Source organism: Periophthalmus magnuspinnatus, chromosome 21 (assembly GCF_009829125.3).
Source record: "Periophthalmus magnuspinnatus isolate fPerMag1 chromosome 21, fPerMag1.2.pri, whole genome shotgun sequence".
NCBI lineage: Eukaryota > Metazoa > Chordata > Actinopteri > Gobiiformes > Gobiidae > Periophthalmus > Periophthalmus magnuspinnatus.
The window spans coordinates 11,242,719-11,256,629 of record NC_047146.1 but is presented as its reverse complement, the minus strand read 5'-3'; the positions used below and the strand labels follow the sequence as shown (position 1 = coordinate 11,256,629).

General features: G+C 39.9%; 1 protein-coding gene across 4 annotated transcripts in view; it reads right to left on the bottom strand.

Moving 5' to 3' along the window:
* Nucleotides 1-1,296: 1,296 nt before the first annotated feature.
* pde11a (phosphodiesterase 11a) overlaps nucleotides 1,297-13,911 on the bottom strand; it is a 30,186-nt gene continuing 17,571 nt past the window's right edge. Inside the window, exons 11-20 of one of the 4 annotated variants that reach the window (XM_033987282.2) lie at nucleotides 12,922-13,068; nucleotides 12,724-12,831; nucleotides 11,800-11,909; nucleotides 10,619-10,709; nucleotides 8,365-8,465; nucleotides 8,126-8,203; nucleotides 7,432-7,495; nucleotides 7,269-7,343; nucleotides 5,570-5,653; nucleotides 1,297-2,847 (exon numbers count right to left, since the gene is read on the bottom strand). In XM_033987282.2, coding sequence (XP_033843173.1) covers nucleotides 2,614-2,847; nucleotides 5,570-5,653; nucleotides 7,269-7,343; nucleotides 7,432-7,495; nucleotides 8,126-8,203; nucleotides 8,365-8,465; nucleotides 10,619-10,709; nucleotides 11,800-11,909; nucleotides 12,724-12,831; nucleotides 12,922-13,068 — 1,092 coding nt within the window. In that variant the 3' untranslated portion in view covers nucleotides 1,297-2,613. Of the gene's footprint in view, nucleotides 2,848-5,437; nucleotides 5,509-5,569; nucleotides 5,654-5,977; nucleotides 6,030-7,268; nucleotides 7,344-7,431; nucleotides 7,496-8,125; nucleotides 8,204-8,364; nucleotides 8,466-10,618; nucleotides 10,710-11,799; nucleotides 11,910-12,723; nucleotides 12,832-12,921; nucleotides 13,069-13,911 lie in introns of those variants that run through there. The other 3 variants (XM_055230360.1, XM_055230358.1, XM_055230359.1) reach the window with 3 other exon arrangements.

The window sequence follows — 13,911 nt, the reverse complement described above, 5'->3', positions numbered from 1 at the left end:
CTTTACCTGAGCTTTTTGTGTGCCCTATTATATCAACTGACTTTGGTGAACTGTGTGTAGCCTAAGTGCTGAACATGTCAACAAATGTGTTCTTAGTCCCTCTGCCCACAGAATTGTTACTCCCATATGTGCATAGTTTTGTACCAAAACCTTGTATGGTTTGTTACTAACCAAGTGAAGTGGAAAAAGCCATCCTGTTTGAGTCCTGCCTGCTTTAGTGAGAGCCTGAGAGTAAAGGCCAGTGATCCCAGTGCTCTGTTGTACCAAAGATGTAGTGTATGACCAATCACTCTCGATCTGTAGGCTACACAAGAACATATGCAAACTCCCTGAATATGTTTTTTTTTTTTCTATTTTATCTGATGATAAATATGGTAAACGTTTCATCACTGGTGACCAGCTTTCAAGGCTTTCTTTTTGTCTCTAATTTGTATGAAGAATAATTGTTAATTTTATCTGAAGTGTAACAGCCATTCGCCTATGTAGGCCCAATTTTCCACTTCTCTAACAATGTAACATCCATTTTGTCAAAGCTCTTTGTGCAATAAACAACTAAAACCTATGTGTGGATTTTCCCTCAGTGTCCTTGTTCATTTGTAATTCTTCATCTTTTAGATGCTACGTGTTATTTGTTGTCAGTTATTGCTGCAGGGGTCAACCTCAAACAACGGCCTACGAGCGACACCCTCCTCCGGTACAGCCCCAGTATCCGATCCAAATTCGCTAAGGCCGGTAATGGCTCGGAGCATGTCAGCGCAGCAGGCTTTTTCTTCTGCACGCGCTCAGTTGGGAGTCATCTTCACCCACGCAAACGCCCACGCGCAGCTACCTGACGTCACTACCACCTATCATCAGCAAAAGCCGTTTTGGCTCCTGACAAACGCTCCGGTTATAGGCCTGATCACCTGGCCATGAGTGGATGAATGTGGGTGACATGATTATACATAATAAAATGGAAATTAGCGATTCTTAAAAAAAAAACAAAAAAAAAAACCAACAAAAAACAGAATCTCACCTGTTGTTTTCTGGCTGCATTGATCCTAAATATGGCGTCATGCACATGTGTAAACTATACAGTGGGCCTATATTTCACAGAAGTTGAAGATGTTAATGGACAGTTTATTCGTGCAGTAGTAGGGTTTTGTTTTTTTGTTTTTTGTTTTTCTGGCAACGATTCAGGTATTTTTCTATGAGTGTCCACACGAGGGCACCACAACACAAGAAACTATAGAAATGGGACTAGAGAGCGCAACACCATTTAGGCTATAGAAGCGGAGAGATTTTTGTTTTTTATTTGAAGTCTCTACAGAAACATTGCACATTGCCGTTTCATGCCTTGGATGTCTCATTTGATCCCACTACAAATAAGTTCCGAGTTTAAACAAGGAAGAATAGGCCTAAGTAGTTGCAACTTAGTCTGCAAAGATACATGGCCATATAGGAAACGTATTAGAAAAATAGAACAACAGCAATATTTATACGTAACTTGATGCAATAGGAGCTCAAATCATGCATTTAAGGGTACTACGCCTTTACCTAAATGAAGTTTAAAATATGAGGTATTTGTTGGCTCACAGGACTGCTACATCCTACAAACTGTACTTTGGGTTCAATACAAACATGCAATTCAAATGTGTAAAGTAAAATTTTTAACTCAGTACAGCAGAACACTGATCCATGCCACACATTGTGAACAACTTCAACAAAGCTACAACGCAAGGCATAAGGCATAACCTTTCAAATCAAGACTATTTCAAATGGTACGTTTCAGTGTCTACTAAAAAGGGATGTATTCTGAAGACAATGGGGATACGAGATGTTAAAAAGGCACATTGAGTTAGTCTGTGGATGAAGACAATGCAGTCATTAAAGTGGTGGTTCTGAGTGGTATGGATACATGTTCTGGAGCTAACGTGCTTGACAAAGTTTGTCATTGGTTTTATAAATTGTGACAAAAAATGCATCATGTTTTCAAAATTGATTTTCATTCTGTATATGAATCCTGGTGAGGAGGCCATGCATTTTTCATTAGAATCTTAAAACAAGGCACAGTAGGGAAGGGAAAGGAGCACTCAATTTGCATTGCAAGCACTGTCATAGTTCCTGCTGTACTGCACTCCTCCATCCTTCACTATCAAACTGCATTCCCGAGTGTACATTTAAACTGCACTTATAAATAACATTATTTTCAGTAGCCTATATACACATTTACAAAAAATAACTTTTGTCCAAAACACAATGTGCGAATAGCAAACATGAATGCAAACCAGGATTCTTTCTATATTGTGCTGAAATCTGTGTAATGCCCAGAAGAGCAGCAGTGGGTCACAGTTGACATGTTGACATTGATTAAAGTGTTCATCCCATAGATTGTATGGTTCATCCTGATGTTCTGTATCTTTAGCTTCTCCCACAAACTGGCCAAACACATGTGTGAGAAGCCTTCAGCCCTCCACACTGTTGGGAGCAGAAAACTCAACATAGCACCGCTCTGGTGTCTAAAGCTCATCTTTCAAAAGCTCCACACACTCTGTGTGAATTGCTCTGCTTTCTCTGCAGGCTGCTTTAAGAGTAAAGAAGCTTAAAAGCCTGGCTGTGAGGCAGCAGCTGAAGCTAACTAACAGGTTTAGAAGGCGTGCTTTCAGAAGCACCACTGCAACATGGGGTGCTGCCCATTTTAGCTGCAGCGCCCCCACTTGGTTCAGAGCTGTCAGCGCTGCGGGGGCTTGTTGGAGCAGAGATGCTCTGGCCGCGCTGTCTCTTTTTGTTTAGTTCTTCCCATTTGGATCTGTTTGCTTGGATCATGTCAAGCATTGGCTGAAGTTTAGGATTCAACTTGACCAAAGTCTAGAGAAAAAGAAAACAAATGAAAGTCAAACCACAGACATGTAAGACAAAACTACAGAATTAGCATAAGTAGCAGAGCAACATTCATCAAACACATTTGGGGCTACACTACAATAAGAGCACACAGGCTGTGTGTGCAGATTACACCACATGCCTGGCTCAGATTAGGGACCTCCACCGCGGTGCCTTAGGACTGACTTGTAGTCATAGGTACGAGCTGTCATCAGGTTTAATAAATGACCTGAGAGACAAGGGGATTGTGCTCTGAACACAGTCTATTGGATTTCCTCACAGTTGTGTGCAATTAGTTATTGTTTCATTAACCCTGCTTCACGTGGACACTGAGCATGGGCTCAGCTCCCACTCACAAAACATAAGCCCCTCTTTGGTATAGACTAGAGGAGCATACATTATTCTACTTCTATTTGAATGCTCTTCCTCATTTTTATATAACATCAGGCAAACAGTGAAGATTAAAGAGATACTTCACTAACATTTGTTCTACAATATTACCACTTTTAAAAGCATGTGTGGGCTAAATAAATAGGCACATTTGTCAGTATGGCTGCACTGGGATTGTGTCCTGACTTTAATGGGCACTTTTACAGCCAGCCAACAGAAAAGTGAAAATTGAAACCATTGTGTATGTGATTCACTCTAACTCGGTGCCATAAAGTCACGTCTTTATGAAAAGTTATGAAAAGTGTGCAACTAAATAATTCATACTGTTGTAATTACTGGAATGTGTGTGCTACTAATTATGAGGCACTTTACCTGCACACAAAATTGATTTCCTTTTGCTGTGCATTGATTTAGTGAGAGTGCTTGTGTGTGCTAGACTGCTTTTCATGAGTGGGGGGCTGATACAGTGGAATGATTCTGTGTCTGTAAATGTTCACTCACTGAGGAAGCCTGTGGTCTACATAGAGCTCTCAACAACTGTCAAAAAAATAATATTTTTTAAAATATCATTAAAAATTACATGAAATCTAAGAGTACAAACAAGATAAATTGCCTTATTTATAAATACTGCAGATATGGCCCTTTGACTCGTGCTCACCCCTAGAGTTGAACAGGAATATCCAGTACAAAAATGTATCACAGTTTTTGTACAGCTTAGGTCACCATTATTATTTTACTTTACGCAATGCCTTTAAGAAATACTCAAAGATACAGTGTACATTTTTCTTTGACTGGCTGAATCTGCCTGTCTCGTGTGCATTCACTATTCCAACACCCATAGCAAAAATATTTTTAGGCCTTACTTAACATTTCTTTTTAAATAATGAACTGCAGAACAAATGCAGGGCAATTCCCTCACCTTGCAAGTTTGAGATCATGCTGACAAATGCCTTTTCATGCTCTTTCTCCCCACTAAAGAGTCAGAGAAGAGGTTCATTTTGGCAATCACTTCTTGAGTGCTTTTGTTAGCAAATCCAAACAGAACAACCAAACCATCACTAGAACCACCATGTAACATGAAGGAGCTGTGTTCTAAACTCTATTATTGAATGTGGAATGTGAATTTTATGATTTTGTATTGTGTTTGTTTTGTTTGGGGGGGAAACATTGGCATTGTTGTGAGCTGGGACCGACAGAACCTTGCTTATTGAATGGAGAAGGATTAATATTCCACAAAGTGAGGGAGCACCACCAGGAGCAGAGATCAGTAAGATCAAGCTGGAGATCTCTTGCGCCCACGGACCCAAGCCTCTGAAACTCCTCTGTTCCTCCCCCGTTTTGCTTGACTTTAATTGGCAACAGCATTGTGATCATGAGGAAGCCCCCATGCAGATAACACAGCAGTGCTCTAATGCATTTGTCAAGGTTACATACTGTCACAATGGTTATAATGTTTGACAAATATCCTCTACTAATGTCTAATCTGCATTTGTGTTTCCCTCTAGAATGCCATATCTATCTCTTATTATGTGTGAGAGGTAGAACTGAATGAACTGCTCCTTCCTTCACTCTTTTACCAGCTCCTTTCATAAATTTACCTCCAACAATCTTAGCAGGGCTCAGTAAGTCCGCTTTCTTCTCCTGCCGCCCACACAGCCACTGTTGGGAGGGGCAGCTCAGGCTTTGACGTCATTCAGAAAAGCACACACATTACAACGCTGGTGAGGAGGACACTGTATGGATTTCCATTGATGCATCCAAAAAGAAGCCCTCTGATGCATTTACTAACACTAAGGCCAGATCTTCAGTGACACCTCTGACAAAGGTAATTAGGGTACAGCCATACTTTCAGTGTGTATGTTGCGTTAACCTACCCTTGCCGTCAATAACATACTTCCAGTACTTTCTGAGTAACCATAATTAATAATCATAAACTCAAAATATAATATAAATCACTTGCACTGCTAATATATCAGTCAGTATGTCAGTGATCATTCAGCAATTAGACGAGAGCTTGCAATTTTGGTACAAACAGAAGAAGTTAAAGTCCAGTTTATCTGCAAATGCAAAATCTGACCATTCATCTCTGATCACACTAAACACATATACTCACACGAACATGATGCAACCTTGAAGTAATTTCAAAGCTTGCAATAAAACCCATTTGTGAAAGGGAAAAGTGAAGCGTTGTGGGTGACAGTTTGCCTGCTGGCGTCAGTGGCAGTGCGGCACAATAGCTGATGAAGGACAAACGCGCGGCTGATGTCAGAGGAAGAGGATGAGAGCGTGAAGGCCACACAGAGTCAGACTACAGTTGTACCTCGTAGAGTGGAGAACAGATGCCATCAATCCACTCCAGCTGGAGCCCCGGCAACTCGTCCTTCCTGTTTCGATCAAAGATTGCCTGCAACATACAACTGACAGTCAGGCATTTCACTGGAATTTTTTATTTATTTATTTATTTTATGTGTCTTATTAGGATTTTTCCTATGGCAATCAAAAGATACAGCAACATTATATATATATATATATATATATATATATATATATATATATATATATATATATATATATATATATATATATATATATATATATATTTAATGGAATATTCACATGTAAATAAGAATAGTGTTTGATGAGCTTGTAAACATTAAATCAATAGTGAAATACAAGTGTTTGTAAGTATTTATAACCTCCCCCTCCCATCCTCTCTGGTGGCACTTGATCCTAGGACTGTTCGTTCAGTTCCTGTAGCGTTTCTGCTCTGCAGCCTAAACCTGAGAGGATCCACGGAGGCTGGGCTTCAGAGATAGTCACCAGGCTACCACTTAAAAGTTCATATTTAATTTCCAACTCCCACACACCCAGCTCTAAACCTGAGGCTACAATGACTTTTTCAGAGGGAGGCAATGTGCCACACTCTGATTACTCAACACCATTAATTGTGTGCAAAAATCTGTGTTAACATCTTAGGACAGTGAATCGTTACAAAATAATAACTATAATAATGTTAACTTAAATCAAGTTTCATAAATTGGCCCAGAATGTGACAACACTGTTAACAAAAGAGATCTTCAAAAATATTTTAACATTTCTCTATTCAAAGTATTTGCTGTGCTTAAGATTTTTCAAAGAATAATTTCCATAGTCCGCAGTTTGCTCTTGGCGGCCCAGCAACACATTTAAGTGGTCTAGCTGACAATTCACTTTTCTCACACTAGGCTCTCATGTTTCTCTCACAGTGTGTGTTCAGAACTGCAGAGAAATGATCTTCAACAGTACTATCGGATACAGACACTGAAAAAGGAGCAGAGCCAGAGGAGAGATAGAGGAGCAGAGACAGCGACAGAGGAGCAAAGACAGAGGAGCAGAGACAGAGGAGTAAAGACAGAGGAGCAGAGCCAGAGGAGAAGAGCCAGAGGAGCAGAGACAGAGGAGCAAAGACAGAGGAGTAGAGACAGGGGGGCAGAAACAGAGACAAAGGAGCAGAGGCAGAGACAGAGGAGCAAAGACAGAGGAGCAGAGACAGAGGAGTAAAGACAGAGGAGCAGAGCCAGAGGAGAAGAGCCAGAGGAGCAGAGACAGAGGAGCAAAGACAGAGGAGTAGAGACAGGGGGGCAGAAACAGAGACAAAGGAGCAGAGGCAGAGACAGAGGAGCAGAGACAGAGAAGCAGAGACAGAGGAGCAGAGACAGAGGAGCAGAGATAGATGAACAAAGACAGAGGAGCAGAGACAGAGACAGAAGAGCGGAGACAAAGGAGCAGAGACAGAAGAACAGAGACAGAGAAGCAGAGACAAAAGAGCAGAAATAGAGACAGAGGGGCAGAGAACGAGGAGCAGAGACAGAGGGGCAGAGAGTGAGACAAAGGAGCAGAGACAGAGGAGCAGAGACAGAAATAGTGGAGCAGAGACAGTGACAGAGGAGCAGAGACTGAGACAGAGGAGCAGAGACAGATGAGCAAAGACAGTAACAGAGGAGCAGACATAGAGGAGCAGAGAAGAGTAAGTTACTCACTGAGGGTGTGAGCTTCAGCTCTGATCTCTCTCGATCTCCCTGCTCAAAGAACTCACTGGTCACCAGCTCAGCCACCTGCACAGACACACATACACACACCTAGACCATTAAAAACACACTCCTCATTTTGTGTGAGTGCAGAATAGAGAAAAGCACTTCTGACCTTCTTTGAAATATCCCAAGGTTTGGTTACAGCACCAAGATCACATGCAGTCATCATCATGGATCTGAAAATATGGCACACATTACAATAAGATGTATTGAATTACAATAGCAGAAAATAACTACTATGCCAGAATACTGATGACACGGTCAGTGGCTCCTTGATGTAAAGTGCTTTGAGCACCTTGAAGGTGGAAAAGTGCTATATAAAAATGTTATCATTTACCAACTGTTTGTACTTGGATGGGAGCCCACTGGGCAGCAGTGCAAACTGTTGTGTTCTTTGACAAGATACTACACTCACATTGCCTAGTATGGAAGTGGGGTGTGTATAAGCACAAATTGGAAGCCCCAGATCAGTTTACTCCAGGGCTGTGGCTACAGACATAGCTTACCACTACTGCAGTGTAAAACTTTTTGGGCGTCTTGAAAGGTGCTATATAAATCTGAAGCCGTATTGTACATTTGTTAGTTTTCAGAATGAATTTATAGTTCTGATTGTAAAGCTATTTACACATGAATCTTTCACAGAAAAATGAATAACCATACATTATCAATATAAAAAACACATATTGTAGTTTAAAAGTTTTGGTGCTTAAAACTCATTTTGTCGATTTCTCTGGGTCGTAGTTGATAATAAAAAATAATGCATCAAAAATTATGTAAAAGTGTAAAAATGTTGCTCTTCCCATTACCTGCACATGTCTCTGTGTGCCTTCACGTTCCAGTTGTACTCCCCTTTACTCACCAGCTCAAAGAATATATTCCTGTTTCTGCAAACATCAACACACAAGCGTAAACTCACTTAAATCCACAAGGGGGCAGTGTCCGCTAAAAGACTCCTGAGCAAATGGCATGCTGTGGTTGCCTTCATAATGTATGAGGTGCTCTGGTTGTATGGGGAGAAGGAGCTGTGTGCTGTGGTGAGACATACTCGAAGTAGAGCGTGAGATCTGTGGCCAGGATGGACTGTTTGAGCAGCTGCATGAGGTCGCTGTACTCTGTGGACGACAGGTTGGAGAAGATGTTGTGACCCTGCAGAAGAACACACACAAAACAACATGAAGATAAAAGGAAAATAAGGAAAAGCTTTGAAAGGAGAAACACCCCAGTTTTATTGTACTAAGATAGATATGACAATGTGAGAGTCAGCAGCCCCTTTTGTAGTTTAATATATCATGTTGCATATTGGAAATTGAGAACAAATTGAGCCCTTGTTCCAAATAAACATATTTTAATCACAGTTGTAAAATGATCCATGATGTATCTAGTAGGCTATAATTCTCCAATAAATGTCTTACTCCAGGCAAACAACTAGCCTATTAAGCAGGCCTTTCTTTATTAACAGGCAGAAAATATGTGATTTTTGTCATATCAGTTTGGTCTTTTTTATCTTTATTATTTAATGTTTATATTTATATATTTATTATCACAAGACATGTACATGTTGAGGCAAATCTTAAATGCCGTTTGATACTACAGGCTGACTATAAATCATACACGTAATAATAAAAACTGAGCTTGAAATCTCACTGTGCTACAACTGGGCCCCAAGCAGCACCTTGGACACTTTTAGTCCCACAGCATCATATAAAGTGAGTTATCCAGGTGTGGGCTAAGTACACGGGTCCAGCAGCAAAAGCATTTTATTGGTACTTTGTGCAATAATAATATTCAATGTGTAGAAGAGACAATAGCAAGCCCCTCCCCTCTTTCAGGAGGACGCTCTTAATAAGTAAGCATCATTTCTCACTTGAGGCTCTCTGGCATAATGTATTATACATTTATCCTCCACTTAGCACTTCTCCAGAGGCTGCGGGGAGAGTGAGAGAGCAGAGATAGACAGATAATGAATTAAGTCTAAGAATGGGCCACAAATTGAGCAGAGCTTCAGAGTTTGAGTCTATGGAGTGTCTTTGCAGCTGTGATTCTGTCATCAGCTCATGTGTTCCCATTAAATATTGAACCAGCCCAGACATAAAGGCTTCTCCCATCACAGTGGAGCAGGAAGCGCACAGAAACTGAATGATAGAGAGAAGTTTTGCACACAGCAGCATGAGTGATGTTTAGATTTTAATTAATGGATTTCAAGCGAGGGAAGTCTGGGAGTCCCTGCTTAGACTCCTGCCCCTACAACCTGGACCGATAAGCGGAAGAAGATGGATGGATGGATTTGTAAAGGCTGGCTGGATTGAATCGTGAGCCTCCTATCGTTCTCAAATTAGCCACACTTTTCATTTATATGCTAATATGACATTGGTAGTTCAACTCTGCTATCAACAGAAGCCATTATGATATTCCAAGCAAACATTTGTCAGCTTACTGTGTTGTCAGCACTGTGATAATGAAGCCACTAGAACCTACCCCTCTAAGCCCCTTCTCAGCTGCTCCCTCAAAATGTCTTTAATTACAGCCTCATGCGAACGAATCACCTGGTAAAATGTCTCTTTCAACCAATTACCAGCAAATCTATGGGCTCTGTAATTATATTGATTTGAGGGCAGCTCCAGCCTTTTGTTTACTCACTCATATATACAGCTGCACATGCTTGCCTTTGGGCACACTGGGCAAAAACAAGCTTTCTTAATTTATGGACTTCAAAAGAAACCATATTGATCCTTATATAGGGCTGGTCTGAAAATAGTAAAGATCTGGAAGAAAATTAACACCAGGGGCCGTAACAATAAAATAAAGTTAGTTCTTAGTACCTGTTAGAAGTGTGAGAAAAATGGGGTTACTGTGATACTGTTTATTGTGCAACTATTTAGTTATATTGTGTCATTATGGTAGACTGCTGTTATCTAGTTTTTAAAAATGTGTATATGTAAGTACCGGTAGTAGTAATACTGCTAAAACTTCTTTGACAATAGTGATGTGTACCACATATATCGAAGCCTGAAGCCACAGGTACCCTGTGATACCCAGCTCTGCAATTATGATTATTGCTTTGAGCCATTGCTGGAGTAATTGAGATAATTAACATCAACTCTTAATATGTTTCTCCTTGAGAGGAAAAGTTGTAAAGTGCACTGATGAACTGCCTTATCTATAAGCTAATAAGAGTTTGAATAATCATGATTTAAACTATGATTTAAACAATAATGGATGTTATTTTTTCCTAAATCAAGTAGCCCTACTTTAATGTTTATGTGTAATTTATATACATAGCTGGGTTACAAACATGTCACCTCGCTTTGCAGGATCATAACAGCGTGGTTGAAATGGTGGTGCTCCAGGGTAGCAGAGGTCCCATAGAGCAATGCCAGAGCTGAGCCCGTCCTGGTACACACAAAAACATGAGCCCACACTGTCTTAATTTAGCTAAACATTTCAGCAAAAAAGTATTTTTCAAACACACTCTCAAGATATAAACCTCTCATTCGGGCTGTGCCTCTCATTCTGGCTGTGTGATTAGGGCTCACAAAGCAAGAAGGTCCTGGGATTGACTCCCGCTCAGGACTAAGTCTGCATTTGACCTACATAATTTTATTGTACAAATTGTGTATGTACAATGACACAATGATTTACACTTCACACACTATACATTTATTATGTAGCTGAAAGAAAAAACAGTGGCCGTAGTGATAAATGCTGCTGAATGCACATCAGTTACATGTCGAAATGTTACTACAGCGAATGAACTAGAGCACATATGTCAAACTAAAGGCCCGGGGGCCAATTGTGGCCCTCCACATCATTTCATGTGGCCCTCGACAGGGTAAACTAAAAGGTATGATGGTCTTAAAATGTAATTTTATCAGGAGATCAGCAGTTACACAGCCACATTTTTACATCTAGGCTAATGCATATGCAATATTTGTAACTTGAACAAGTAATAAATACAGAAACAGTTAACAAGTTAAAAAAGTAGTTAGATTTATTTTACATCCGGCCCTTTGAAGGCAGCTAATTTGCTAATGTGGCCCCCGGTGAAAATATGTTTGACACCCCTGAACTAGTGTTTCAATGAGCCATTTATTTATTACAGTTCATGTTTCATTTATGTTATGATTCATTTAGAAAATGGATTATCCTCTTGTATGTTTATTTTAGGGGCATAAAGTGGTCTTTGTCAATATTTTCTGTAGCAACATATTCCACAATATATTATAAATGTAATTTCATGACTGACTTGATGATCAGTGTAACATCTTGTATGACACAGCTTCCTTCTTGTGTAATTACCATCATTATAAATGAAGAGAAGATAAGCCTCATGCAATTCAGACAAACACTTTAAAAGAATTTCACTACTTGACTCTTGTTGATGTGGGTTAGACTAGTGCAGACTGCTGCAGATGGGACACATAGGTTAAACTGTGTGTTAAGAAACATGGCCATGATGTGTAGAGGAAAGAAGAGGGCTTACTTTGCCTGAAACGCATTGTTGGTGCCGCGGTGGTCTAAGTCATGGCACACACAGCCCACAATGAGAGCCAGGATCTCCACCTCTGTTAGCGTTTCTTGAAACCCCGCTGTCTGATTGGTGCAGAGAAAAGAAATGAAGTCATAAAAGAGCTATGCAATGGCAGCACATTTTACTTTGTGATCTGATAATGCTGTGAACTGCACACTAAATAAAAATGGAAAACAGTTGAACAGCAGCATCTTCTTAAAAAAACTGTATCTCCCTAAAATGCCACTGGGACTGCAGTAAGGCAACCACGCAGAGAGATTTATGGCTTGGATGAATGGGTTCTGGAGGCCATGTGCTGAGTGAGTCACTATGGGTCACTGTGGGGATAGGAGCAACCATAGCACTGTCCTCAGACCACTTATTAAAACATATGCACAATAGAGAAGAGTGGAAAACAGCTTACATTTTACTATTTCACTATTCTCTCCAATCTGGTGTATGTAGACATTATTGAGTGTGATCACGTTATGTCCCAAAGTAGAGATTAAGTGGTTTTAATGATAGAGCGGAGAACTGAAGTCACTCTTCTGTGATCACTATAAAATTAACATCTGGTGTTTTCAGCAATGAGATAAGACTTAAGTTAATGAAATTTAGCAATTAACAAAACTGACTACTGTCCAAGCAATTACAAGCAACTATTTCCTTCCAAATTGAGCCTTAGATAATCACATAACTTTCTGTCAAGAGTATTTATTAGCAAGAGTAACTAGTACTTTTTCTATGGTTAGGAGCAACAGCAAATCATTTGTCAGAATCAGCACCAAACAATTGTTATCAAGTTGTTTCACTTACAATATGTGGGTCATGGCTAATATTAAGGCACAATGTAGTTTACATAAATCTGTGCATTACAGTCATTTATTTTTAATTTACCGTTAGCATAGCAAACATGCACTGGCAGACGTTGAAGGCATGTCTCCAGTTGTGATAAAGAACCATTCTGTAGTTTTTTCGGACTGTCAACAGCCATCTGCATAGTGTCTGGAGGAGAACAGAAAGACACAAGTGCATCACAGCTGCCATCACAAGAAAACAACACCATCTTACCAGGAGTTAGCAGTGTAGTCTCACCTCATAGTCAATCTTAAACTTCTGCAGCATTCCCAACTCCATAAACATCCGTAAAGCAGCTGTAATCATGGCATCCACATCCAAGGAGAAATCGTCAAAAGACAATTTATCAATGCCCAGTTCACATACAAGAGGAATGTTAGCTGCCTGGAGTTTGTAGTGGGGATCACACAAAGAGAAAAAAAGATTTGAGAGGTCAAGTGATGCAATAATATTTCTTTATGATAGCAAGACAGAACAGTATATTGACAACTCTAGCTGCCGCCAAGAGGATAATTTTGCAAAAATGGAAATCAAAAAATACAATTAACATTGATAACTGGACCAAGTCACTTCTTTGTATAAATGAGTCCAGTTATCGATGTCATATCACAATCACAACCAGCAGCCACGCATTAATCTGACATAATGTTTTTTACCAGCACTTGGGCACTTGGATAATAATAATGATATATAATAATATAATGACTACTTACTGAAAATACATACACAACAATAGACCTACATACAATAATAGACCTCATAGTATCTGAAGTACATGATGCATGTACAATGTTAATATGACATATTGTTTCACTTGGTGTTGCTTAAATAAAGGGAACAATAAAGACAGACACAAATTAAGAGGCCAGACTCAAGAGGAATGAGCAGGCTCTCCTCACACTTTCACAGCACACTGTTTATACTGTTGGCAACTGAACAAAACCCCTTTTTCGATATTGAAGGTGCTCATGTAACTTTACCAGTGGAGGGTCTGCCATCTGCTACTCTTCATGGAAATGTTATTGTTTGCATGGGATGTTCTACAATATGGCATTAAACTTATCTATCTCCAGGGAGACAAGCAGTTGATGCCCCCAGGCCAGGTAACAGTTCAGTTCAGATATGTTTAGCCTACCAGAGTTGCCGATCCCATGGGCTGATTTTTTGAACATAGCCAAATGACCAAATTATTTATGCTTTATCTCAAATTCTGTTGCCAATATTTAT